Source organism: Pantherophis guttatus, chromosome 1 (assembly GCF_059756535.1).
Source record: "Pantherophis guttatus breed Tessera chromosome 1, ASM5975653v1, whole genome shotgun sequence".
Lineage (NCBI taxonomy): Eukaryota > Metazoa > Chordata > Lepidosauria > Squamata > Colubridae > Pantherophis > Pantherophis guttatus.
Window position 1 is genome coordinate 95887757 of NC_142063.1, and position 27432 is coordinate 95915188.

General features: G+C 40.0%; 1 protein-coding gene across 14 annotated transcripts in view; it reads right to left on the reverse strand.

Moving 5' to 3' along the window:
* Positions 1-27432, reverse strand: part of FAR1 (fatty acyl-CoA reductase 1) — an 80047-nt gene that overhangs the window by 35381 nt on the left and 17234 nt on the right. For 4 of the 14 annotated variants that reach the window (XM_087878552.1, XM_087878548.1, XM_087878538.1 and 1 more), the window contains exons 2-3: positions 27054-27238; positions 10959-11437 (exon numbers count right to left, since the gene is read on the reverse strand). The exons of 4 other annotated variants lie outside the window; for them this stretch is intronic. Coding sequence is in view for 2 of the 10 variants with exons in the window: in XM_087878523.1 (XP_087734649.1) it covers positions 5588-5611 (24 nt within the window). In the remaining 8 variants the exon portion in view is untranslated. Of the gene's footprint in view, positions 1-5587; positions 5678-10958; positions 11438-27053; positions 27239-27432 lie in introns of those variants that run through there. 6 more of the 14 variants (XM_087878549.1, XM_034417130.3, XM_087878534.1 and 3 more) reach the window with 3 other exon arrangements.

Consider the following 27432-nt stretch of genomic DNA (forward strand, 5'->3'; position numbering starts at 1 on the left):
AAAATGAAGGAGACCAGCCTATACATTTTTGCCACTTTTATTGTTAAATGCATTCATGAATAAGTCAAGAATTGTAGGTTTTAGCAGGAGGTGGTTGCTGCTGGGTGTGAGAGGATGTGCTAGTGCTTGCTGTGGTAGAAGCTGCAGGAGGGCACGCTGGGCAGGATGCTGTGGGTGGCCGCATATTATGGACTATGAGATCCATGGAAACATGTATTTTTTAGCCAGGCTCTCCAGGAGAAAAAGTGATAGGGTTGGCAGGTGAGGATGCCACCTTTGTGGTGGTGATCACATGTGAAATGGTGATCATATGCCTGCAGGACACCGCTAACTGAAAAAATGGGACTAAAATTAAAAATAGAGACCACCAAATAAGAACCGGTATAGTAACCAGCCTTAGAATTGGCAATGAAGATTAAGAGGTAGGTAGCTTTTACCTTTTAGGATCAGCCATCAATAATACTAAAGGAACAAGCAGTCAAGTTGGACTTTAAAAAAGCAGGATATCTCAAAGTACTGACAGCTTTGAACTCTGGTGTTGAAGAAGACTCCTGAGAATACTGTGCACAGCCAAGAAAACAAACCAATGGAATACTGAACAAATCAGCCCACAGTTCTCACTTGAGGCATAAATGATCAAGCTCAAATTATTCTTCCTTGAACACATTATTTGAAGATCTAGTTCTCTTATGCTAGCAAAGCGAAAAGGATGACCAGCAGCAAGTGGATAGACTCAACTACAATAGCAAGAGTTGAAGGACCAGGTTATTTATTATTATTTATTTATTTTTCAAATTTATATACCGCCCTTCTCCTGAAGGACCCAGGGTGGTGTACAGCCAAAGTAAAAAACATAAACATTAAAACCAATTTAAAATGATATATATATATGTTTGGCCCCCAAATTAAAAGAACAATAACAAAGCTATTAAAAACATTTTAAAAAAAGTGTTAAGCCAGCCCGGCTTGCTGAAAAAGGAAGGTCTTCAGGGCACCGAGGTCTTGAATTCTTCGCATCTCTGGGGGCAGTTGATTCCAGAGGGCAGGTGCCCCCACAGGGAAGGCCCTCCTCCTGGGGGCCACCAGTCTACATTGTTTGACCGATGGCACCCTGAGGAGACCCTCTCTGTGGGAGCGCACAGGTCGGTGGGAGGCCATTGGTGGCAGCAGGCGGTCTCAAAGATATCCAGGTCCTATGCCATGGAGCACTTTAAAGGTGATAACCAACACCTTGAAGCGCACCCGGAAAACCACTGGGAGCCAGTGCAGCTCACGGCAGGAGAGGTGTTATGTGGGACCGCCATGCAGCTCCCATAACTACCCGCGCGGCCGCATTCTGGACCAGCTGGAGTCTCCGAGTGCTCTTCAAGGGGAGCCCCATGTAAGTTATCAAATCATAATGATTTATGTAGTTGCTAAGAGTTGAAAACAACTTGATGCCATCTTACTGATTAATCAATCCCCATTGTCACACATAAACATGCAACCACATATAATCAGAAAACAAGAATCTTAATATAGAGGTTTAGTATGCACACACATTTATGCACTGGATGAAGGAGATGACATGGCTGAGACCGAGAGAGGTGTCAAGCATGTTATCAATCTCAAGTACCTTTGCACCCATAAGAGATATAAATCCAGCCCACCCTGATTTCCATTGATTCTTATCTACCTATCTGACCATTAGTAGTTCAAATTCCTGTTGAGTGTCAGCATGCAATAAATCTGTGTTCATTTGAACCACCTTGATTTCCTATGTTTGACATTACTGCATTAAGATCTACTAATGCATCCAAATCCATTTCAGATGTACTCCTGATACAGATTTGTACATGCCTTTCTTACCTAAATCCGTAACTTTATACTTCTTATGAAATGATAAATTTCATTCTATTTGTTTCTGCCTGCTGTTTTTAACCTATCTTTCTGAATTTTTCCCCTCTCCTACCAAGTATTGGCCACTCCTTGTAGCTCTGTATTATCTGCTACTGAAACAAAATTATCAATGCAGATACTAAAGTTATACAGTACTAGTACAAGCCAATATTACATATATCGATGATCTCCTAGCAGCTTATTAAATAACCCATATACTACTTCACTGGAAAAGCTCTACAGTCCTTGAGTTACGACCGTAATGGAAGTCTATTTATCATGATCGTAACTGGTGACAGGCATAAAATGGGTCAGTCACATGTCTGACTTGATTTTATGATCTTTTTTCTGGCAGTTAAGTGAATGCCATGGTCGTTAAGTAAACCCATGGTTTGCTATGAAGTGTTTTACTGAAAACTGAAAGTAAAAACAGAGTTTCAACAAAACCATCATAAAACATAGTCATATGACCGCAACTGTAAATGTGGCCGGTGTTGAGTGCCGAGTGTGGTTACATGATTGGGAGAGACAACCATTGCAATTTTAAATCTGGGTTGTAAGTACTCCCACGTAGGTCTGTCAGAACTTTAAATGGTCCATTAAGCAACCTGTCATAAATCAAGGATTACCTATATAGCTCAAGGGTGTCAAACCCATATCATGATGTATTGGTATTGGTTTTGCCCTTGCAGGACCGGGGTGGGTGTGGCCTGCACAGGCCATAGTCGGCCCGCAGGCCACATGTTTGATATGCCTGGTATAGATGGACGTAATATCATTATCAGAATGAATATTGTACATGATTTCAGGGTATTTAATGAAGTCAGATGTCAAAAAGCTTAAAAACTTCTTCTTTGAAAGGGTAATATAATCAGAGTAGATTTCATGCTGTATAATTATATTGGTCTATTTCATCTGATCTGAAGAAAAGAATGTCAACCTAAAACCCACCAATGGATCTAATATGCTGTTACCATAATTCTGTAATCAAATTATTGCTTTTGATCAGAGATAGGAAACACATATAATACAAGCAACTGCTAGCAAAATAGTATTGTAAAGGACTGCAAGCATGAATTTATGTGTGAAGAGGGTAAGACGATCTTACCCAAGGTATTAACCAGTCTGAGATTTTTTTGGGGGGCGGAGGGGGGTGAAGGGTATAAAACAAAAGGGATATTTTATTCTAGAGGTGAGCTAGTTATATGGTTCTAGAAGAGTTCTATTCTACAGTGAGAAACAATCTTATAAATTTGCTCTTCAATAAATGAGTGTTTTCTGGCTGGCCACCTCTACCACAGGCATTTTGTGAGTCTCCAAATTCCAAATGTGAGACCAGCATAAAAATGTTGAAGATCTACATAATACAGCCAGTTCTGTATATTTAACAATAGCTTATCATGTACAATTGATTATGGTTAAAATGGTATCAACTGTTACCAATGTATCAATGTTTTTATAATAGTTTTTTTAAAAAAAATGCATTGTAAGCCGCCCTGAGTCTCCGGAGAAGGACGGCATATAAATTGAATAAACAAACAAACAAACAAATAAATAAATAAATAAACTGTCCCAATTCTTTTCTTTAACAATTTTCTAAACTATTTATGCAAAAGTTAATCAGAATCTGATTTATTTGTGGACATAAACAAAAACCATGTTTGTCTACAGAATTTATTGAATAACTTGAGAGATTTACAGACAAGCAAGATAAAAATATTGTAAATAAACAAGTCACCAATACTAGTTTGAAAGTTGCAAACTACAATAACGCTGTGTAGTATAATCCTGAATAGTTGAAGTGAACCAAAAATGTTTTAATGAGCCAAAGATAAACTCAATTTTATTCTTGATACAACTGTTCTCATTTTACTTTTTTGCCTTTAAATAGGCTGCTTCTCTAAAATCTAACTATAGAAAGGATTGATTCGAAACTATTTTTTAGATGAAACACATATTCACATGCCCTTGATGGAAGATTATTTCTGATAAAAATATACCAATTATTGTAAGTGAGCAGTTCGGGGAGAGATGCCTTGTCATTTGAGAGAAATATTTGACCACAAAGTGATTTTTTTAAAAAAAAAAATCTGTGAAACACAGAGCAACAGTTCTAGTACTACAGCCAATATGTTATCTCAATAAAAGGTGCTATTGTCTAAAGCTATCTAAACACCATTGTCATATGCACAATAGCTGTTCTGTTAGAACTCATGTACCATTTCATCTCTGATTTGTTAAAATATCAGCTTTACTATTCAGTTCTCTTTTCAGAACCCAAGTTTTATAAAAAGGAAAAGGGGTAGAAAACCTGAAGAAGAGATAATCACTATAGAGGAAATTTGGATTTCTATCTAAGCTTTTCCCCCCAATCATATTAAAGAACTTGGGGCTTTTCAAAGTGCAACATATTGTGAGAATACAATATATTTTGCTGTTAATGGTGACATTGTGTGCTTGCAACAGATGGTATTATCGATACATCAAATAGAGGAAAAAAATGGTTAGAGATTTTCAAGCAAATTGTTCCAAATATTCTACCACCCAGACAATGCAAGTCAGCAATACAATTCAATAATTTTAATACAGCAAAGTTCTAATTAGCTAAAATCAAGTCCTTGCCTCCAAGGTATAAGAGCTGCAATAGAGGGATTACACATTTTACTGCTGCAGGCAACATTATCAGGTTACCCTTGCAAACAGAGCAAACATTATGTCTCCACCTGCAGCTCAGAACTGATAACTCAGGAATACAATATATTTCTAGACTTACACACTGAAAACAAAAACACTATACTTCTGCTTTTCAAGAACCCACTGGGCTTATTATCCTCACCAGAATCTAGGTCCTTTAATCACAAACAAGATAATGGAAGCAAGAGCATTGGCTTCTCTTTTTATGTACAATATAAATCTTTATTGAAGAACAAGTTATTGGCTGCCCTTGCCTTTGCTACAAATCAAAAAATCTGAAGGGCAATATTACCTATATTACTATTGATATGGCCAGACTAAAAAACCCCAAGATTTAAAACTTGCAAATATCTTATAATTTAGACATCCATTATCTTGCTTTTAATCCTTATACAAAATCCAGGATCAGTTTTGGAAGATGGAAGCTTTATAAATTGTTTAAATAACACAACAAATAAGAATTTCAATTTACATACAGTATACTAAACAAGTTTTTCTTGCCATAACTTTCAAGCAGGCTGCTCATTTATTACTAATTGATTTTCCAGAAGCGTAGAACAAGTTTGACCATTTCCCAGTGTTCAATTCAGGATGGAATACTTTTTAAAGCAATTAAACCAAAGGCTGTGCAAATATTACACAACCTGAGTATTATTTGCTACAAATAAACCATTTGGAAATATTAATGATTTCAACTATCTCAGAAAAACTAAAATCATTTACAAAAATCATTTAAAAAGAAAATGAATTGGTGTAAAGGCTTTGTAATAAGAACAACTCATCCAACATGAAGAAATATTTCCAGTTATAAACAGGATATTCAATCAAATTTAAAAGTACTGCTGTATCCTAAACTGCCATGAAAAACATTATGTGCTTCATTTTAACCATTATACATAGACTGAATTATTTTGTACACGTGAATATTTCAACATACACTGAAAAATACTTTTAACAAAAGAATCCCTCTTGAGTTTCCTAGGCATGGTTGTATTGTAATTGGAAGACAAAATACCACATTTGTTTCCTGTTCTGTCATGAGTAGCCAGATTGAGGATCTTCTTCCTTGCTGAAATCTCACAACAAACTCTGGATATAAGGGCCATTCTCTGGAAGACAAGTGCTGATATTTCAAATTATTACTGTAGTGCTCAGCAACTTATTTATAGCATGTAGGTGTTTCTCTTCCTATGTTGTTTTTTGTATGGCCTCTCTCTAAAGGCCTTTCCATCTTGACTGTGTACATAGGTGTTGCTAATACTTTCCATATGTGCACTGCTATATTCTTACCAAGAGAAAGAGTGGCTCTTCACCATGAGCTTGATAAAGGAAATGGTCAGTCAGTCTGTCCTTTATTAAGTCTGGTGACCATAATTAGATTTTTAAAGATAACAATCAAAACATTCAAGTCATAAATAAAGAATAAATAATCAAATAATCAATATGTTTAGTGGGGTGGTGTTGTTTTTTTTACAAAAAACTGCCTATACAATAAACCCAAGTGATCTGAAAATGTAATTAGGAAAGATATAAAAAATGTAGCCATGCATTTTTATAAAATGGGCAAATGCATCAATTCTTCCAATGTCCCTTTTGCCTTAAGGGATTTTTCTGAATTCTCCTTCAAGAATGGCTGTTGGAAGTAGGTTAAAATGTACTAGAATTAGTACTATCCTAAAAAGAATTGCTCTTTGGTTTAATTACTATTGATCCAAACAAGGGAGACCAGTTACTGGGGAAAAAAACCCTCTAATGAGGGCTGACAAATCTGATTGCCATTTTTTTTTTTTAAATTTGATTTATATGCCGCCCTTCTCCGGAGACTCAGGGTGGCTTACAGTGCGTTAAGCAATAGCCTTCATACTTTTGTATATTTATACAAAGTCAGCTTATTGCCCCCACAAACTGGGTCCTCATTTAACCTACCTTAGAAAGGATGGAAGGCTGAGTCAACCTTGAGCCTTGGAGAGATTCGAACCAGCAGTAAATTGCAGGCAGCTGTGTTAATAACAGGGTGCTTTAAACCACTGTAGTACCAAGGCTCTTTTTGGCCAGCTGTTCTCTTCCGGGTTCTGTCATGCGCATGCTCCCCGGACAGCTGATCTTCACACAAAGATCAGCTGTCCGGCACGCATGCGCGCGATGGAACCCGGAAGAGCAGCTGGTGACAGCACGTGTGCCCACAGAGAGGGCTTTGTGTGCCACCTCTGGCACGCATGCCATAGGTTCGCCATCACGGCTCTAAGGCATTTCCAAGCTTGCTTAGCAAACAAGATCTCTTTAGTATAGATTTTATGCAAAGTTAATACTTTAATCAAAGTATACCATGCTTCTAAGCATCTTCGGGGGAGGGGGGGAATACCCCTTGGCACATTTATGTAACCCAAGTACAAATACAGTTTCTTTGGAAATGGCCAATGCAAATAAACTAGCTACTCTATTAGCCTGGCAACAACTGTTATAATGCATCAAGAATTGTTCTGGGCTGATTTGCCTTGTTCTATAAAGTTGTAATAAAATTGCTCTGTGCCTTGCTTGGGGCATGCAGATGAACATGCAGCCATGGAGTTTGGCTGCAACCCAACCTGCAAAGTCCTTCCCCTGCCTCTTAATTCTTAACATCTCTTCACTGTTTTTAAATTTTCAATTTTATATACTTTTTAAAAGTTTTTAATATTTTACTGTATACTGCCCAGTCTATCTGTGAGAGAGAGATGGGTGGTTCCTAAATATGACAAATATTAAATGCACTCTCAGGAATTTTCATATACAAAGCTGTGCAGAAAATGGATTTGAAGCAGGCAAACATGCTTTAAATCCATTGTCTGTACCTCTTAGTAATATATTTAAAGAAAGCCATGGTATGGTAGCTACCATGTATGCTCAGGAAAGTTCCTTGCCTCAGATTAAAATACTCCGCAGTTCTACTCATATATACATGTTACACCTTCTGGCTCAATATACCAAGATAGGTCTAAATTATTCTAGTACACATTATTTCTGGTCTTTTCAGATAGAAAAATCTGAGATAGTGCAAGAATCTGCTAGCACTACCAATAATTCTTATTTTACATCTTTCCATTTGTCACAGAATTGACTAACTAAATTTAGTTAAAGGGTCACCTAAACCAAGGATAATTATATTCCAGATATCTTGGAAATGATTCCCACTAATTTGGACAATTAGAAATGCAACACAAATTATCTCAAGGGAATCAAGACATTTATATATTTATATACAGTCAAATTTCTCATAAGGCAGCAAATCTTTAGCACCTTTTACGAGAAGTAATCCATACTCTTTATATAGGAGAGTATACAGATAGTCCTCGCTTAGTGACTGTTCAAAATTAGAATGGTGCTTAAAAAAAACAACTTACTAAACAGTCATCACATTAACAACCTTTGTAGTAAAAGAAAAGAGAAAAAAACCAAGTTCAGTAGTAAGAAGCAGAAGAAAACTGAAGTGAAATCATAGATACAGTTGCAGTCACATAATTTTCACTTAGCAACACTCTGCTTAACAACCAAGTTGCTAGTCTCAATTGTGGTCCTAAACAAGGACTACCTGTACCACCATTAGTGGCAGTCTTTTTCCTGATTAAGCAGTCTATAACTGCAAAAGTTATCTTGATATTCATCAAACAGATCTGAGAACTATCAAAACTATTTGATCTACTGCTTCTTTGATAAATCAATACATTCATTTGTATATAAACTGTCAAAAGTGGGCAAAAGTATGCCATTAGGTTTGTTTTTAAATTTCTCACAATTAGGTTCTAATATAGGAGCCATTAGCAGTCATACTATTACAACACTTTGAGGCAGATTCCAGATCCTTGAACTATATGCCATATAATTTTGGCTTAGGCCAGCATTAGTTGGGAATTTGCCAAATATTTTGGAAAGCCACAACCCAAAATACATAAACAGGTTGGTTTGTGGTATACACACCTGCAAAACTACTACAGGAAATAAATCAATATTAGAACATTTAGAATTATATGCTGTGATGAAAACCAGAGGAGAATTAAATCACTTGTCTTAGAAGTGAATCTTAACACTCAATAATTAATTCATGGATTCATATCCAGCAGTAACTGGGTTTTGTTTTTCAAAAACAGTAAGGTGTAGTAGTGTACCTATTTGTTCACTGTTGATTACAAAAATCTATTTACAATAATTTGTAAACTTGCAACACTGAGAACAAGTACACAAGTACATGCTGTATTAATGTGTGCATTTGAAGATTGCTAAAATATATTAGTGGAAAAAATGTGAAGTGTAATGCCTTTCCTTTGACATATAAAATCTATCAAGCAAGATTAAGAGTTCTGAGTGTCCCAACGAATAATGAGGAAATAATTACAATTACTTTCCCAATGCATTTATTTGGATGAGAAAACATTAATGTAGCTATTTTGTATTATCTCTTTAAAAAAATCAGAAATGCAGAAATATCCACTTGTTCAATTACTAAAATATAGTATAAATTACAATTAAAATTAGAAAACAGACACATACCACAAAGGCATAGAAAAAGGAAAAACGCTAATGAATGCAAGCCAAGTTTGGACCTGGACCTACAAATAATAAGCTTTCACTTCACGCTCTTTCCAGAGCCTCTTTTTACCAATGCTCAACTACTTTAGTAACTGAGTAGTATTTCATTTTATTTTAACTTTAAGTTTTCTATATTACTAGAGTAAGGGGAAACCTTTTCTCTCCTTCATAAATAAAAAACATAATTGACTAAATTAGTCTAAAACTATTTTCTTTTATCTGATTTTTTTTACAATGTCTTCTGCTTTTTTCATATTCATTCCAACACGGTATTTCTTTCTTGCATAACATACATTTATTGTATCTGCAAAATCTTCTTGCTAACCAAAGGATAGACAACCTTTAACGCTTTCTTTTTGGTATGAACACCATACGCTTATTTTAACAAACTGATGACTCATAGCTTATTAAATAATTACAAAAATTTGGGCTAATTACAAAAAAAAAAAAAACATCCCAAAGGAGATTTTTAGTAGAAGCACACACTCTTATTATTCAAAGTATTTCCTTTCCAAAAGATCTTAGCACTCGAAGTTAGTAGCATCTTTATTTCTGTGTTAAGAGATACATCCCCTTTCTGGCATCCCACAACTTTATTTTCACAATTGTTAATCATCACTGAAATGCTATGGCAAGGCAGTAAGCAGCCTAGGACAAGTTTAGAGTTGCTTTGTACACCTGAGAGCACTGTGTACTGGACCTGGCTCCACCCGCTGGAAACAAGAGAGATGAGGATGATGAAACAATGTTCATTATAAGAAAATAACATTATCTGCAAATGTGAAACAAAAGCTTCTGAAAGGAGTAGACCGGGAAAATCTATATTAATTAATGCTGGCAGGGAAAAAAAAAGGATGTTGACAAGAAGGCCTCAAAGTTATACAATTCTCCTAGTAGCAATATCCTACACCCAATCTCTTCCTTCTTATACACTTTTTTTTCAAGGCAACTTGCCCAATCAAAACCACATTTTTTTTCACTTCTGTCCTCATTCTGATCCTTGCTATGAGGAAGAATATAACGGTCTGATGGGGGGGGAAGTGTCTCTCTCTCTCTCTCTCTTTCTCTCTCTCACACACACACACACACAAATACTTCGGAGCCATTTTATTTTTAAATAATTTATAGCCTAACCTTATTACCTAAAGAGCTATCTCCATGGGAATATAGATATATACAGAACAAAGTAAAAAAATTAACCCCCGCCCGCTCCACAGGGAGCTAAAAATACAATAAATTTAAAGGGCGCCGGTGAAACCTCCACTTCTCAAGACGCCAAGGGGCTCCCGCTTGCAGGAAATAAGGGAGAAAGCATACGGGGAACACGGGGAGAAAAAAAAAATACACAACCCTCGGGATATTTACTCGTCGTTCCGGCCCACCCACCCCACCGCAACCTTTTCCGAGTCCCTCTGCCCGAGAGGCGTCCGCCGCCTCCCCATCTTCTAACTCCGACGCGCTCTCTTCCCTTAAAGAGGAAAGGAGGGCGGGCCACCAGCCCTCGAGAAAGCCGCTCGCATTCAACGTTCCCCTTCTCGAGACATGCCCCCACCCCACGCCCCACTCGTGAGTCTGGAGCACCGACGTTTAGGCCGGAAGCGCTGCGTTCTCCCTTCAACCGTCGGCTCACGAGTGGGGCTCCACAGCCTCCCCTTTCCGCCGCCCCCCCCCACACTCCCCAGTATGACAGAGAGCAGCAGCGCCAGATTCCGCTAAGTCTCGCCAGCCGCTGCCTCTCCTCACCATCGACCCCCCCCCCCTCCCCTTCTGTATCCTCAACTGTCCCCACCCGCCCAAACCCCGCCGCCAAGGAAGCCGCTTACCCAAAGGTTTTACTTATCGCCTCTACCGGCGCCGCTGCAACTGCCGCTTTATCTATCCTACAGCGGTGCTGGGAGAAATAAAAAGCAAGCCTCGGCGGGAGGGCCGCCCTCGTATAAGCATTACAGCAGGGCCATAGGTGGCCGTCTACGCCACTCTTAGGCGCGCCGACTGTCGAGTTCGTTGATTGGGCCAGGGTCCCGTAGATCCACTTATTGGGGGTGGAGCTCGCTTGCCTCCAGTTGCAGAGCGGGTTTGACCAATAGAGGGAGAGAGAAGGGAACGGCGCGTTCTCCTGCGCCTGCCTCGCCGTTATTTTACCGCTGCCGCCGCTCTTGTCTATGTATTTAATAGCCCTTGGCCAATAAAAACCGTCGAGGCTTCGACCCGGCCTCGGCGGTGCGTTCCGCCGCGTTAATGTTTTTCCGTTGAGCTCTGTTTTCGATGTATTGTTTTTGATGGGGGTTTTCCACGCTCCTGACTTCCGTTTTTTGTAAAAAAAAAAAAAAAAAAAAAAAGGAAAGTTAAAAACTGGGTTCTTTCGCAGGAACCAGGTTTTTTTTTTGGGGGGGGGTTGCGAGCACAGAAGGATTGTTGAATGGATTGTTCCCTGTGCCGTGAAACTTTATTTTATTTCATTTAGTTTGTCAAACGTACGAGATAACGGGGACTGTAGTCAGCTGGGTTACTTTTCGTGAGCTGTACACTGAGCTCCTTCCTTTTTTTTTTTTTTTTTAATTTCAGGAGGTGGTTTGCATGGGCTGGGAGGCAGTTCAGGTCTTTCTTGAGGCCTTTCGCAGTCTGCATGAAATCTTTTACAGATTAACAGTTGGAAGGGACCTTGTAGGTCATCTAGTCCACCCCCCCCCCAAATCAGGAGACCGTATACCATTTCTGACAGATGGCAGTCCAGTCACTTGAAAGCTTCCAGTGATGAAGCTTCCACAACTTCTGAAGGCAAGCTGTTCCATTGGTTGATTGTTCTTACTGTCAAAAAATTACTCCTTATTTCTAGGTTTAGTGTGCAGTCTTTGTGGAGAACTCCCAAGTGCCAAGTTGCCGGGCTTCTTTTTTTAAAGATAATTTGATTACATTTATAGAGCACTGCACACCAGAACAACTAGACATAAGAACAGTTTTTTCCCGAATGCCATCACTCTGCTAAACAATTCCCTCCACAGTGTCAAACTATTTACTAAATCTGCACTACTATTAATCTTCTCATCATTCCCATCACCCATCTCCTTCCACTTATGACTGTATGACTGTAATTTTGTTGCTTGTATCCTTACGATTTATATTGATATTGTTTCCTGATTGCTTATTTGTACCCTATGACTATCGTTAAGTGTTGTACCTTATGATTCTTGATGAACGTATCTTTTATCTACACTGAGAGCATATGCAACAAGACAAATTCCTTGTGTGTCCAATCACACTTGGCCGATAAAAAATTCTATTCTACTGTACTGTACTGTACTGTACTGTACTCTATTCTAAGTTTAATTGGGCGAACGGTGCATTTTAAGGTTACAGTTTTGTTGCCGTTTCCAATAATCCTTGACAGGTTCCCAAAAGTCTTGTAATTAATTAATTTTGTATTTATGTTACCATGTTTGTGTAGTGTATATTGGAGGTGGTACAGTTTTGAGAGTTCTATGCAATAAAATTTCATTTTAATGTCTGCTGATTAGTGTAAATTTAAAGCAACAATAAAGTTATTCTAAGTCTTAAGTCTAAAAGTCGGTGGCAAAGCTGACAGAAGTATAAATTCATTTGTGGCTGATAATGTTTCTAGCAGCTTCCCACAAGCAAAGACTTTGCTTGTGGGAAACTAGCAGGGAGCGGAGTGTCAGCAATGGAGAAGCCAGAAGGGAAGGTCACAGGTTGCTCAGTTAAGTCTCCTCCACCTGTGCAATGTCCCCAGCCTTTCATGCTATGCTGGACACTCCTGCAACCCAAGCAACCCAAACTCTTGCAACCCTCTCAACCCGTGGTGCACTCCTGCATGCCCTCCCTGATCCACTCCACACTTCACGTGCTCCCCATGCTCAGCCTCTCTGGCCCATGCAGCATCTCTTCATGCTCTTCCTGGTCCATATTGCATTCCCACCTGCATGGGAGAGAGGTGCCAGACCTGCGTTCACCCCACACCTATGTTGCGTGCCTACATGGGGTCACAAGAGGTGCCACATGGGTCAGGAGGTTATACAAGAAGTGCCATGCATATCAGTGGTTGAGCAAGAGACACTACGCAAGTTAGGGAGGATCCGTAGGTGTTGCAAGTTGGGAGGATACATGATGATGTGCAAGAGTGCAAGGAGAATGAGGCTATGGAAGGCTGTACACAGATGCACAAGTGTTAAGTAAACAAATATTTCTGAAATGATAACATCATGGGTCATGGGTCATGGGTCCTAATAAAAATTAATACAAACTACAAAAAATATTCAACTAAAAACAAGGTAGTGGAGAAAAAAGAAAAAAATAGAAAACAGGAAAAAAATAATATATCAAACAATATATATATGTCTTCTTAAATTTTCGCGGGTGTGTATATGCAAAAAATTAAAATCTCGGGTGTTTTCCCGTGTCATGTTAAATAACTTAGTTAAAATGTTTAAAATTCTAGTTAAAATCCTAGTTTAAAATCTTCCAAAAATCCTTACAGAGCACTCTGCAAGGTCCTTTAAAACCTTAGCTAAAATCCTGAAGATGACAGGGTTGTGAGCGTGTCGAAACATTTCTAGAAAGAAAAACTTTTAAGGTACTGGTAGGATTTTAGCTAAGGTTTTAAAGGACCTTGCAGACAAGAAAAGTATTATACATTTGAACCTATGAATTAAAAAGAACAAAATAAAAATAAATATTTGACCTTTACAGGGAGGAGTCATAAAATATGGGTGTAGCTGGCTGAAGAAGTCTCATAAGACAGAAATAGTACTATCCCAGTCTCCCATAAGTCTCAGAACAGACAACACAAAATGTCATAAAGCCTGAAAGTGGTGATTTGAGATATCACCCCACTATGGCTACACAAAGATCTTGAGCTACATAGGAAAAAACCCTGACAAGAAAAGTATTATACATTTGAACCTATGAATTAAAAAGAACAAAATAAAAATAAATATTTGACCTTTACAGGGAGGAGTCATAAAATATGGGTGTGGCTGGCTGAAGAAGTCTCATAAGACAGAAATAGTACTATCCCAGTCTCCCATAAGTCTCAGAACAGACAACACAAAATGTCTGATAAAGCCTGAAAGTGGTGATATATATATTTGTTTATGTAAGTTTTCACGGGCATGTATGTGTGTATAGTTAATATTTCGGGTTTCTTCCCGTGTAATTGTGGATATATCCCTAAAAGGGTAGAAGCGACGTTTCGGCAGAATCCCATCTGCCATCATCAGGCTTATGTCAGCAGTCATTTTGCACTAACTGACGTTGGTATTTCAAATCTGGTGCTGGTATTCTGGGATGGCTCCACCTTTTCATTCTGATTGGTTGGGAGTCCCAGTATGTGTTTATTGGCTTGGCTTCGGGTGTATGGTCGGTTTTTCTCCAGGCAGGGCTTCATCTTTGTGGCTGGTTTGAATATGATTTGGTTGGGATTTTTTTGTGTAATGTTTGGTTTATGTTTTATATATGGTGTTAAGATTCGTCTATCTATGAGAGCAGGTTTCCAAATAGTAGGCAGACGTGAAGTGTCATCCCGTTTATTCATGCAATATGGTCTTTTTTTCTATTTCTATTGCTTCTCTGATTATCCTGCCATTGAGATGTTCTATTTTTGCAACTGTTTTTGTTTTATTAAAATTAATGTTGTGTCCTGTTGTATTTATATGTTGAACTAATGATGATGTGTGTTCTTGCTTTTGTATTGAGTTTTTGTGTTCCTCGATGCGCATACTAATTCTTCTGTTGGTCTGTCCAATGTATGTTGATGGGCAGGAAGCACACGGGATTTCGTATATGCCTTGATCTTCTAATTCTATTTTGTCTTTGGGGTTTCTCAGAATGGACGATATCTTTCTATCTGTGCAATATATATATATTTATATATATATATATATATATATATATATATATTCTGAGATTTTTGTGGGTGTTTGTATGTAGGTCTTTGGTTATTCGGGTTTTCTCCCGCGTAAAATTGGAAGTGTCTTGGCGACGTTTCGACTTCGTCTGACGCTCACTATGAAGATGTGGCACAACCACGAATGCAAAGCCAAACAAAAGCAACACAGCTCACCAGCTCAAATCCCCCTGCAACGCAGACTAACCTGAGCACAACCAAGCCCCCACCTAAACAGAACACACCCCCATCCAATCAGAGCACAGCCAAACCCCTAACCAATCAGAGCACAGCCAAACCCCCAACCAATCAGAGCACAGCCAAACCCCCAACCAATCAGAACACACCTCCACCCAATCAGAACACAGCCAAGCTCCCACCCAATCAGTTCACACCCCCACTGGCAGTTAAAAGGAAGAAACAGCTGCGATCACACATTGCTCCTAGAAGCACGAAGCCGAAAACACCAGCCTGAAGATGACGAATGAGACTTCGTTGAAACGTCGCCAAGACGCTTCCAATTTTATGCAGGAGAAAACCCGAATAACCAAAGATTACATATATATATCTATGTATATATATATATATATGAAAACAAATTCTGCATTTGTCATAACAGGTATAAAAAAACTTTAACAAATTATCTTATCTTAAAATACTAAAAAAAAACGCAAACAGTCTCCTCAGACCTATCTTTTAAAATCTTGCCACTTAGTCCTGATCATCAAAAATCCCAAAAGGGGTTATCGAAAACAACATCTAGTTTAACATTGATCAAAAAAGCCAATTTTATATCCTCCTCTTTTAACAATCTTAGTCTTTCATCTTTTCAAATAATGTTTCAGAACTTTAGTTTTTTTTCCCCTTTGACCCTTCTTACCAAGTCTTTTGAAACTTCTAATAGATTTCTTTCGAAATCCAACATCAGAAAATTAACCAAGGAGTCTTCTGCTAAAGATATTGCAAACTGATATTCTGGAAGAGTCAGATGACACTGTGGTTGAAAAGAGCAGGATCCAGGTTGCTGAAAACTCTCCAGAGAAGGAAATATTGTGAGATTGCTCACACTCACTCTGGGCAGCGGGAACCAAGATTGTGCAGTCAGATTGCAAGCAGCTGGGACCATGCTTCTTAATGTACCTAATTTGGACTCAAGGTTTGACCAGTCCTCATTACTTAAACACTTTAAAACTAATTTTTTACTATTTTACAAATGTTGTGAACCTTCTCAATGGTAAATCTTATCATATTGATTATCTGAGTTTCCTTCAATTCTTTAAGGAATGTTTTAAGTAACAGTAACAGAGTTGGAAGGGACCTTGGAGGTCATCTAGTCCAACCCCTTGCTCACGCAGGAGACCTGTACTAGGGATTCGAAAACCACCAAACTGCTGACCTTTCTGATCAATAAGCTCTGTGTCTTAGCCACTTGAGCCACCTGGTATGAGTTTAAGGATTTATAAAAAGGGGGGGGGGATATGTAGCAAAAGGGTGTTTAGTGTGTTGATTTTAAAAATATTCAAAGTGATTAAATGTGCAAATGGGCTTGAAATAAGATTTTGAAATTAAGTATAACATCATTTTCACAGAAAACTATATATGTTTTCACAGTTGGGGGAAAAAATACAATAAGGGAATTTGAAGTTTGGATATTAGAGGGTATCAGAAGGAAATCAGTCAATTTTAAGGATATCTACAATTATTCATAGACTAGAGGATGTTACGGAAGAGGAACAAATCTTCCTGGATGAGACTGAAATTGATTTAAATGACATACAAGCATTAAATCAGAAGAGCAACTTGGATAACTTAGGAAATTATTTGAAGAGACAAAAGGCCAAGATTGTTGGGAGATAGGGGACAGTATATTAACTCACTTTATTTGATCAAGATTAAAATAGATAGTTTGCTATTTCTGGTAATTTTTTATGGAGTTCTACCGATCAGGATCAGATGATGACATTTTAAAGGCTTTGTTTATAGATAAGGGATGAGATGTTGGAATTAGTATTCATTTGTTATATTTAAGTTTACCTGATTAAGGTTGAAACAGTTACAGGTAGTCCTTGACTTATGACCATTTGTTCAGCAACTGTTCAAAGATATGGTGGTGCCAAAGTTATGGCCGTTGCAGTGTACCCACAGTCACATGATCACAATTCAAGTGCTTAGAAACCTGCCACTAACACTAACAGCTGCAGAGATACTTCAGTTCTCCCCAATCTTCCCCTCCCACCATTCATCCCCTTTTGGCCTCCTGTACTCCGCCACCTATGCCACTCTAATTGATCTTTACTGCCTTCTTGCTCTCACTGCCATGCCTGCCATGCTCCCTTGCAAGGCAGTTGCTGGTTGCAAAAAAGGCTTTCTTTCCAAAGTTACATATGGCAGTTTCTTTGTGAGACCAAAGGAAAATGGCCTCACATGGCCAGCAGCTGTCTTATGAAAGGTCAGGGTGGGCACACTCCTTCACCAGCAGGAATAGGGAAAGAGCAAAGTTTAACTAGGGTAGAAGACCTTCAGGGTGCAGGACAGGGGTGAAATGTAAAATTTGTTACTACCGGTTTTGTGGGCGTGGCTTGGTGGGGGGGGGGGTAATGTGACTGGGTGGGCATGGCCAACTTGTTTTTTTTTTTAACTTTTCAAAGCATTTTTTCTGCAAATGCAAAAAAATGCTTTGAAAAGTCTCTGCCAATCAGGAACACAGCTGGGATTGTCAGAGCCTTTTCAAAGCATTTTTTTAACCACCTCTTCCGCTGAAGAGGTTGCAGAAAAAAATGCTTTAAAAGTCTCTGATGATCCCAGCTGAGTTGCCTGATCATTTTAAAAAATGCTTTGAAAAGTCTCTCTGATGATCAGGCAACTCAGCTGGGATCGTCAGAGAGACTTTTAAAGCATTTTTTTCTGCAACCTCTTCCGGGGAAGAGGTGGTTAAAAAAATACCACCTCTTCCCCGGAAAAGGTTGCAGAAAAAAATGCTTTGAAAAGCCTCTGACATCCCAGCTGAGCCGCACGATCATCAGAGGCATTTTTTTTACTTTTAAAAGCATTTTTTCGGCGGAATAAGTCATAGAAAAAATGCTTTTAAAAGTAAAAAAAAAGCCTCTAATGATCGCGCAGCTCAGCTGGGCATGGGGGGGGGGCGCAGGGATTTTTGCTACCGGTTCTCCGAATCACCCGCCGGCATCACTACCAGATCGGACGATCCGGTCCAAACCGAGAGCATTTCACCCCTGGTTCAGGATGACATGGATGGCTGCAGCTGGGAGGGGTCTGGGGGAGCTGAATTTTCCCAGGGTGCGGTTACAACTTTGTGCCACACTGCTAAGGCAGTTTGAGCTTCCTGGGATGATGCAGCTTTGCGCCATGCCACTGGGGCTTCCTGTGCTTCTGGGGCAGCTGAGATTTCTAGGGGCGGCAGCTGCAGCTTTGTAGTGTGCTGCAGCTCAGGGGCTTCTTTCAACCAAAGAGCTGCAGGGCTCCAGGAAGCCCATGAGCTGTTCTGGAGCTGCTTGCCATCCCGCAAGGTAGGGTGCAGGTCAGCCAAAAGGCAGGGATGCGGGGGAGATAGGTAATTGGGGGAGTTGAAGAGGGAGTATTCCCTTACGAAGGGTCAGGGCTGCGAGGACAACACTGAGAAAGCCTTTGATTGGGGTACAAGTTTTCCTTGGTTAACGACTGGTAAAATTTAGTTAATGATGGCAAAGAGGAGTGTCACTAAGTAATGTGGTCATGTGATATCAGGCTTTACAACGGCATCATTTAGCGATGGAAACTCTAGTTCCAGTTGCTCTCGTTAGCCAAGGAATATCTGTACACTGTTATTTCTGGTAACTTTTATTGGATTTTTACTAAATTTGAATGATGAGTTTGAGGTATTTGTTTAAAGATTTTAAAAAATCTATGTACAAATAAAACTCATTACTGTAACCCTTAACTGGGTGAAACGGTGCAACATAGCGCAAAATGTTTTTTAACCAAAGTACTTCAAATGGGCTAAGTTACAGAATGTATCCAAAATCCAGGACCCATGACTCCCAAGGGAATGAACAATTGGGGGAAAATTGTGACTGCTTCAGGGCTACTGGCTGCTGCTGCAGTCATGTGAACTTCATTTTCAGTATTCCATGATAGTTTCCTAGCCAGTCTTGCAATCCTTCGCTTCTTCCCACAACCAGCATCACCCTGCTACTTGCCTGCGGGAAAAGGAGAAGGAAGGAAGGAAGGAAGGAAGGAAGGAAGGAAGGAAGGAAGGAAGGAAGGAAGGAAGGAAGGAAGGAAGGAAGGAAATGACAGAATGACAAGGAGGGAGGTAGTTGGAAGTTTCCCTTGCTCTCAATGTTTTTATCCACCAGTGGTCAATCTGTTTCTCTGCTTCGATAAAGAAATATGCCCGAAATGATGATCTAACTTGGGCATGAGTTGTTTAGTTAGATATAAATGTAAAATAAAGCATTTCAAGTGGGATTATTAGATTATAATCAATAACCCTCAATGGGCTTTTGTTGGTTAGGAGGGAATGATCAAGCTTTAATGATTGTTTTATAGAGAATGAAGTGGGATATGGGACTGCATCTCACTTGTGTCAGAAGCGCAGAGGTGCTTCTAGGTTGAAAGGATTAGCCAGTGACATCGTTGTTGCCTAGGGGATGCCCAGTTGGAGACTCCTTTCATGTCCCCGGCAAGTGCTGGAGCAAAGGACAGGAGCTCACCCACCCCAAGGCAGCCCTTGGGTCTCGAATGTGGTCTTGCTAACCTCCAACCCATCATCCTAATCATGTGAGTCACTGTGCTCCTAGATATGGGATAAAACAGAGGAGAATTCTGGGAGTTGAAGTCCATAAGTCTTAAAGCTGCCAAGTTTGAAGACCTCTGGGATAAAAGATTGTTATATTTTAAGAGATGGTGATACTTTGTCAAAGTTATCTTGCTGGGACAAAGGGGAATGTTATTTCTTCTCTTTTTATTAACATTTTTCTTTTTTTCTCTCTGCATTTTTCATTTTACTTTCTTATTCTTTTCTGTAGCTTGTATTAGTTTTATCTACACAATGTAATTTAATAAATTTAAATTTTTATTAAAAATAAAAATTATCTATGTTATTCTTCTAATTAATTATTTATTTCCCTTTTAATTATTAAAGCGACTGCTGGTTTCAGCTGTATAGCCAGAATATCATTTTGGAGTTTATATAGAAATACAACAATCATCTAAAGAAGAAATGGAAACATTTCCAATATTATTATCCAGACCTCTAATTCTATTCGGTAAGATCGGGGACCTGTGATCTCGGTTACCCTTCCCGGTACCCACATAATACCCCCTGTATAGCTGTGGGCATATCCTGGGTCTCCCACACTGAATGACTGGCATTTGCTGATGGAGTCTACGGATACTTCTGCACTGTATTGGGAGTGCAGTCTGTCTAACTTTGACCTTAATTTCCTACCCATCAGTAGTTCTGCCGGACTTCTGTGTGTCGTTGCCCTGGGGGTGATATGTTGAATTAATAGTAAGGTGTCTATTTTTGTTTGCCAATCTCCTGGTCGTATCCTGTTTCTTTTGTGGATCTCACCATCCTTTCTGCTTGACCATTAGTGGCCAGATGCCCTGGTACAGAGGGAGCATGGCGGATCCCTTGTTCAGCTAAGAACATCTCAAATAGATTGGCTGTAAATTGGGGCCCATTGTCAGACACCACTACATCCGGTAATCCATGCATTGCAAATAGTCCCCTCAGTACCTTAATAACAGCTTCTGCTGTGGTTGTGGCCATGATTGTTACTTCCAGCCAGTTGGAATAGGCGTCTACTACTATGAGGAATGTTTTCCCTTGCGCCGGCCCTGCGAGGTCTATGTGTAATCGGGACCAGGGTGTCCTGAGTGTGTCCCATTCTTGTGTGGGTGCAATGGGTGGTGCTGGCCTGGTTTCCTGACATGACTTACATGCAGAGACCCTATCCATTCCCGGCCACCACACATACAGTAGCTCCTAGCTAATGCTTTCATCCTCACAATTCCTGAGTGCCCCACATGCAATGCTTCCAACACAACTTCCCTTAAGGTTTGTGGTATAACAACTCTATCCCCCCATAAAAAACACCCCTTCATTGCTGACATTTCCATCTGCCGGATTTTAAACAGTTTAAATTCATCCCCCAATGTTCCATCTGGCTTCCCCCTCCGTGCCCAGTTTAAAATTCGCGCCAAAATTCTGTCTTTTGCCATTTGCCTTGCTATTTTGGCTGCCGTGATGGGGCCCTTTGCGATTTCTTCTATTTGGAGGATTGATGATGCCAGTGCAGGTCCGGGAGTGGACATCAGCTGAGGGTGTCTGCATGGTCGATGGTCTTTCTGGGTCGGTGTATCAGACGGTATTTGTATGCAGCCAAAAAAACAGTCCATCTTGTCATCCTGGATGACAATATGTTCAGGGTTGGTCGGTCTTCTGCAAGGATACCTAGAAGTGGCTTATGGTGCATAATGAGTTCAAATTCTCTTCCGTACAGGTATTCGTGAAACATTTTCACCCTGGCGACTGCAGCCAACGCTTCTTTATCTATTTGACTGTAATTCTGTTCGGCTTTTGACAGTGTCTTGGAATAAAATGCAATCGGAGCTTCCTTGCCATTTGGTAGTCGGTGGCTGAGGACAGTTCCAATGCCAATGGGGGAGGTGTCGCAGGTGAGGATGAGGGGTAAAATGTCATTGTATTGTATTAATACACAGTTTGACGTTAAAAGTCCTTTTATTTCTGTGAAGGCAGAAGCTTCTTTATGTCCCCAATTCCAGGCTGCCTTCTTATCCAATAGCTTGGGGAGTGGTTCAGCAACGGTTGCTTTGTGCGGCAAGACAATACTATAAAAATTCAATAGTCCTAAGAATGCCTGCAGTTTTGTCTTATTTTTTGCTGTAGGGGCTTCCTTAATTGCCTTCAACTTGCTGTTGGTGGGGTGAATGCCCGATTCATCTATGAGATATCTCGGAAATTCGACCTGGGGTATGGCTAATTGGCATTTTTCCCTCTTTACTTTAAGCCCTGCTTTCTGGAAACAGCTCAGGGCTATTCTTAATCGGTGGCTGAGTTGTTCCATATTATCTGCTGCCACAAGGATGACATCAAAATACAGAACTACTCCTGGGATGCCCTGCAGAAGGCACTCCATTAAGCTCTGGAACAATCCAGGTGCCACACTAACTCCGAATTGCAATCTGTTGCATTTGAATGTCCCTCTGTGTGTGACTATAGTTTGGGCATCCGCTGTGGTGGCATCTACTGGTAACTGTTGGTACGCCTGGGCCAAGTCGAGTTTGGCTAAAATTTTGCCTTTGCCCAATGAATGCAACAGATGCTGAACCACTGGCAGGGGATATGCGCTCTGTTGCAATGCTTTGTTTATTGTACATTTATAATTAGTGCAGATGCACACAGACCCATCTGGCTTAATTGGCGTGACAATTGGGGTCTCCCACCTGGCATGATCGATTGGCTCCAAAATTCCCTATGCAATTAGCTTGTCTAGTTGCTCATCTATTTTGGGCCTGAGAGCAAAAGGGACTCGCTGCGGCTTTAGTCGGACGGGGCAACATGGGAGTAGGCTAAATGATATAGGGGTCCCCTTGTACTTGCCAAGAGTCCTGTCGAAGACGTCGCTGAATTCTTGTATTATGTCCTTGACGCTGTCTTGGTGGAGATGATGGATACCTGTTATACCCAAGCCTAGGTCATTGAATCATTCTACAATGAGTAGGCTGGGTAGGTCTTTGTCCACTATTGTGAATTGTAGGGGTCCCTTGAATTTCTTGAAGCTTTATTTCAAAGAGTCCGCTCCCGATCACTGGTATGCGTTTCCCTTGGTAGTCCTTCAGCAGGTTTTTTGTGGTTTAATTTCTGCCTGGTGATTCCCGGGATCGCTTTCTTGATTGTAGTCCAGGACACAATGGACATATAGGAACCCATGTCCACCTCCATGTTGCATGGGGTTCCCTCTATTTTCACAGTGATGTGATATTTTCTGGACTTATATGCATCAAAGTGCTCTACTATTGTCTGATGTATTTTTCGCGCTTCAGCCAGCTGGTCTTCATGCCACTTGTATTTTGAAAATGGCACTTTCTGGAATCCCAGTTGGTGGTGGCTGCACTGTTGGTGGTTGGTGGTTCACTGGCTGGCTGGCTCAGCAGGCTTTGGCTATGTGTCCCTTGCAATCACATTGGTGGCAAATAGTTTCTTTGAATCTACAAGCCGCCCTGGGATGGTTCCCTCTGAATCCAGCACAGTTCTGGAATCTTTGCCCTGCTTCTGCTGTGCCAGCCTTCCATGCCGACCTTATTCGGTGGATATCCTCATCCTCTTCGGAACTCTCACCCCCGTCTGTAGCCTCTTGATAGTCCGGCATTTCCCCCCTTGAGGAATAGACGCTGCTTGCCTTCTGAATGGAGGGAGTGGATTTATCCAATGTCTTGTCCACTCGGGCTTCTTCGAGGGCTTCTTTGAAGAGAATGTTTCTCCTGGCCAGCGATCTTTTTTGTAAGTTAAGGTCCCTCAGTCCCAGGACAAGTCTATCACACATCATTTCCTCCAGATTTATGAATTCACATTCCGCTGCGAGCTCTCGCAAGCTCGCAACTAAATCATTTATTGTCACACCCACCTGTTGGTCTCTGTAGTAAAACCCGTGTTGGCAGGCTAGTGGGGAGGTTGACGGCGTGTAATGGTCCTTAAAGATGTCCTGCAGCATTCGCCATTTGATGGTTTCAACATCTGTGAGTGCTGCCAGGGACTTTGCCATCTTGTAGATTCGTGGTCCGTAGTAGCTCAATAAAAGAGCCCTTTTCTTGCGATCTGACAAATCTTGTAGATTGTTGCATTCCATGAATACCCAAAGTCTGCCCATGTATGAAGACCATTCTTCGGTGGTGGGGTCGAAATGTGCTGGTGGAGTGTGTGTGGTCATCGTGTAATGGCCGATGTAGTCCTGAGGTTTCTGCAAAGATGGCCGTGAATGCCACGAGGTTGATCCATCCTTTGATCTCTCTCAGTATCCCACCTTCGTCGCCAGTGTTAAGTCCAGACACGAAAAGAGAAGCAGCATGATCAAACAACCATTTATTGCAGGCAACAGGGAACAACAACAAACTAACTATGAATTGAGAACAGCCCGAGGCTGCATCTCCTTTTACCAGGAGCTGTCCAGCCTGTCAGCCCCTGACGCTTGTTCATTTTCCCACTGGCGGGAAAATGAACCAATGAGTGACAGATGATGTAAGACTCACTCCTACTTGCATATTCAATACCCCTCTCAATGAGTGAAGGCTGATGTAAGACTCACTCCTACTTGCATATTCAACAGAAGGGACCTTGTAGGTCATCTAGTCCAACCCCCCACAAGCAGGAGACCCTAGGCGTTATTCTCCAAAACATTATTTACTAAACTGATTTGCAGTTAATTAAATTCTACAATTAATTCTCTACAGTTCTGATTAATATTACTATTAATACTAAATCCAATTTAAGTTCATTTAACAATACACCAGCAAAATAGAATATAATATTTAGAAAATGTATAATCAAAATATGTTATTTAATTATTTAAAGTTAAATTTTATATGTCAAATTCAGTCCAATATTACCTATTTATTTATGTATTTATAAGGTATATAAATATTACCATAAATAGGTTAAATAGTAGATAATAGCTATAAACATGCACAGTAATAAATAATAATAAATAGTCAATATACACAACTGGCCACAGATATTTCCAATCCAAGATCTTTCACTGATTTTAAAGAGGTTCTTCTCTCTTTGGTCTCACTCTACCATCCGCACCTCCTCCGCTCTCCCCTTTCCAAGTTCAAAATCCAAGATGTCAGCTCCTGCTAATATGCACAGTCACTGCCACTTCTCTTCGTTCTGCAAGCCTTAATGTCTCAGTCTGTATGTCCACAGTCACTAATCACTCAATCTCAATCACCACAAGTTTAGTCTCAATGTTTATTACAATATTCCAACACTTTTCTCAATCAGATCGTCCGATCTCTTTCTCTCTCCTCATTCTGCTATCTTCTTAATACTTTGCTCCCACTGCCAAGGTGCCACTTTTCCCCTTTTGGAGACTCACTCAATTGGCCTGTAGATTCCACCAGTTTAGAGAAGAAATCCGATATCTCCCTTTGTCCTGTCACTCTCCACCAATACTTCTCGCTGCTTCTCATTCTTTTCTTCCTTCACTAATCAGTCAGGCCGTCACGCCTCCGGATCCGACCATTACAGCCAGTCTCTTCCGCACTGAATTCAAGGGGTTCCTCCTTCCGCAACAGGGATCGCTCTTCTCCCCATCACCCCTAGAGTACACTCTACACTGCCGTCCCCTCCAGGGTCAGACCTTGCCTCTATCGGCTTCCAGATGCGAAAAATCGGTCCAAACGAATGTAGCCTTGTTCTCCTGAACCACACTAGGGTGATGTCATCACAGAAGTCCCGCTTGTATTAGTTTTATCTACACAATGTAATCTTTAATAAAATTATTATTAAAAACAAAAATTATCCACGTTATTCTTCTAGTTAGTTATTTATGTCCCTTTTAATTATTAAGGCAACTGCTGGTTTCATTTGTATAACCAGAATATCATCTTGGAGTTTATATAGAAATACAACAATCATCTAAAGAAGAAATGCAAACATTTCCAATATCCAGGAAGCTATTTGTGCAGACCAAGCTTAAACTCTTAGGAAACCCTTTGTTATTATGGATTAACAGTTGAGGCCAAATTTTAATAAAGCAATCCTTAACTGAACCAGATCTTCAAAGACTATCAGGATTTTTCTCAGAACTCATAGACTGTCACTTTGAAATCCATAGTTAAATCTGTTTCAGTCATGTCTGGTAGAACTTGTTTCTCTTACATAGCATCATTTGCCCACAGTGTATGTATGTGCATTCTAAAATTTAACTTTTGATTCTATTGTTCACAAATATCCTTTAATAAATCCAGTGTTAAAACATTTTGCTCCATTTTGTGTTAACAAATCAAATTTAAGTGTGCTTCTTTTATTGCCTTCTGGCTGTTAGTGTCCAGCCTTTAAAGTCCCATCCTATCATGGTTTTTTCCCCCTTTGAATTCAAAGCAATAGCTCTGTTCCATAGGAAGGATTCTTTGAATTAATTTTGAAATCTTATTTCAAGTCCATCTGGTCCCTTAAGTCCATTTGTAACTTTCCAAAACAAATCTTTAATCACTCTTTTCCCATTAATTCTCCCCAAAGGATTTTTCCCCCTAAGTCCTTAAACTTGTAGCTAAAACTTTTGTTTGTTAAGTGAATGCCATAAATCTTGCTGTTCCAAAACAAGAAAAAGCAGTAAAAATTAAGTCCAAGTGTGATTAAGCAATAAAACATGGGTGGTTCCAACAGTCAGCTCATGAAACACAGTTGTCCAGAGTTCACGTGGGGCAAATTTGTAATCTCCTTTCTCCAAAGAGATTTCACTAGCCAGGTTCCATGCTGTGACCACCATTCTCTGTTATGATGTCATCCTGGCTCCTTTAGGGACATCGCGCTCACCAGGTCATCATTGGAAGTCTCTCAGGAGACTCACAGCATGTCCTCTCTGCTGGATCTGGTGGGATGGGTAGATGTAATTGGGAAGAGACAGTCCCTCAAATAATCCAATCCCATGCCCTGAAGAACCACAAAGGTCAGAACCAGCATCTTGAATTGTACCCCAAAACAGACTGGTAAACAATGCAGGTCATGTGCGGCCAGCACTCCCAAATTACATCCTTTTATCTGAACAAAATAGTGCAATTGAGAAATTGGATACAGGTACGATTGCATAAGCACAGAAATATGATTTGCATTTTCATTTAGTTATGCCATTCTATTTTGTAAGACTTTATCTTTTATTCTGTATTTCATATTTTGTACTCTGATTCGGCCTGATGCCTAAACCATAAAATCATCATCATCATCATCATCATCATCATCATCATCATCATCACCACCACCACCACTGACCTCTGATAGATGGGAACCTTAAAATCTTCACACCTAAGGTCTAATGGTAATCCAGCAGGCACTGATAAGGGTTTCTCTGTAGTACAGCAGTGGGTTCAACTTGAAGTTCACTGATGTCTGGAACTGAGAGGTGATCTCTTACTGCAAATAAGAAGCTCCAGTAGATGAAGCAGTAGAAATGATGCCTAGAGCAATGATTAAAGTAGGCAAAGAATGAAAACAAAACTCAAGCCCATTTCAACTTACACTGATGAAAAATGAGGCAAAACATTAGTATTTCCCTGCTTTGAGTGCACTGATGATGTTACCTAGCCTAGCAATAAGACATATGCAGGAAAAAAACCAAATTTAGAGAACCCCAAGCACCCCACAGTTCAAC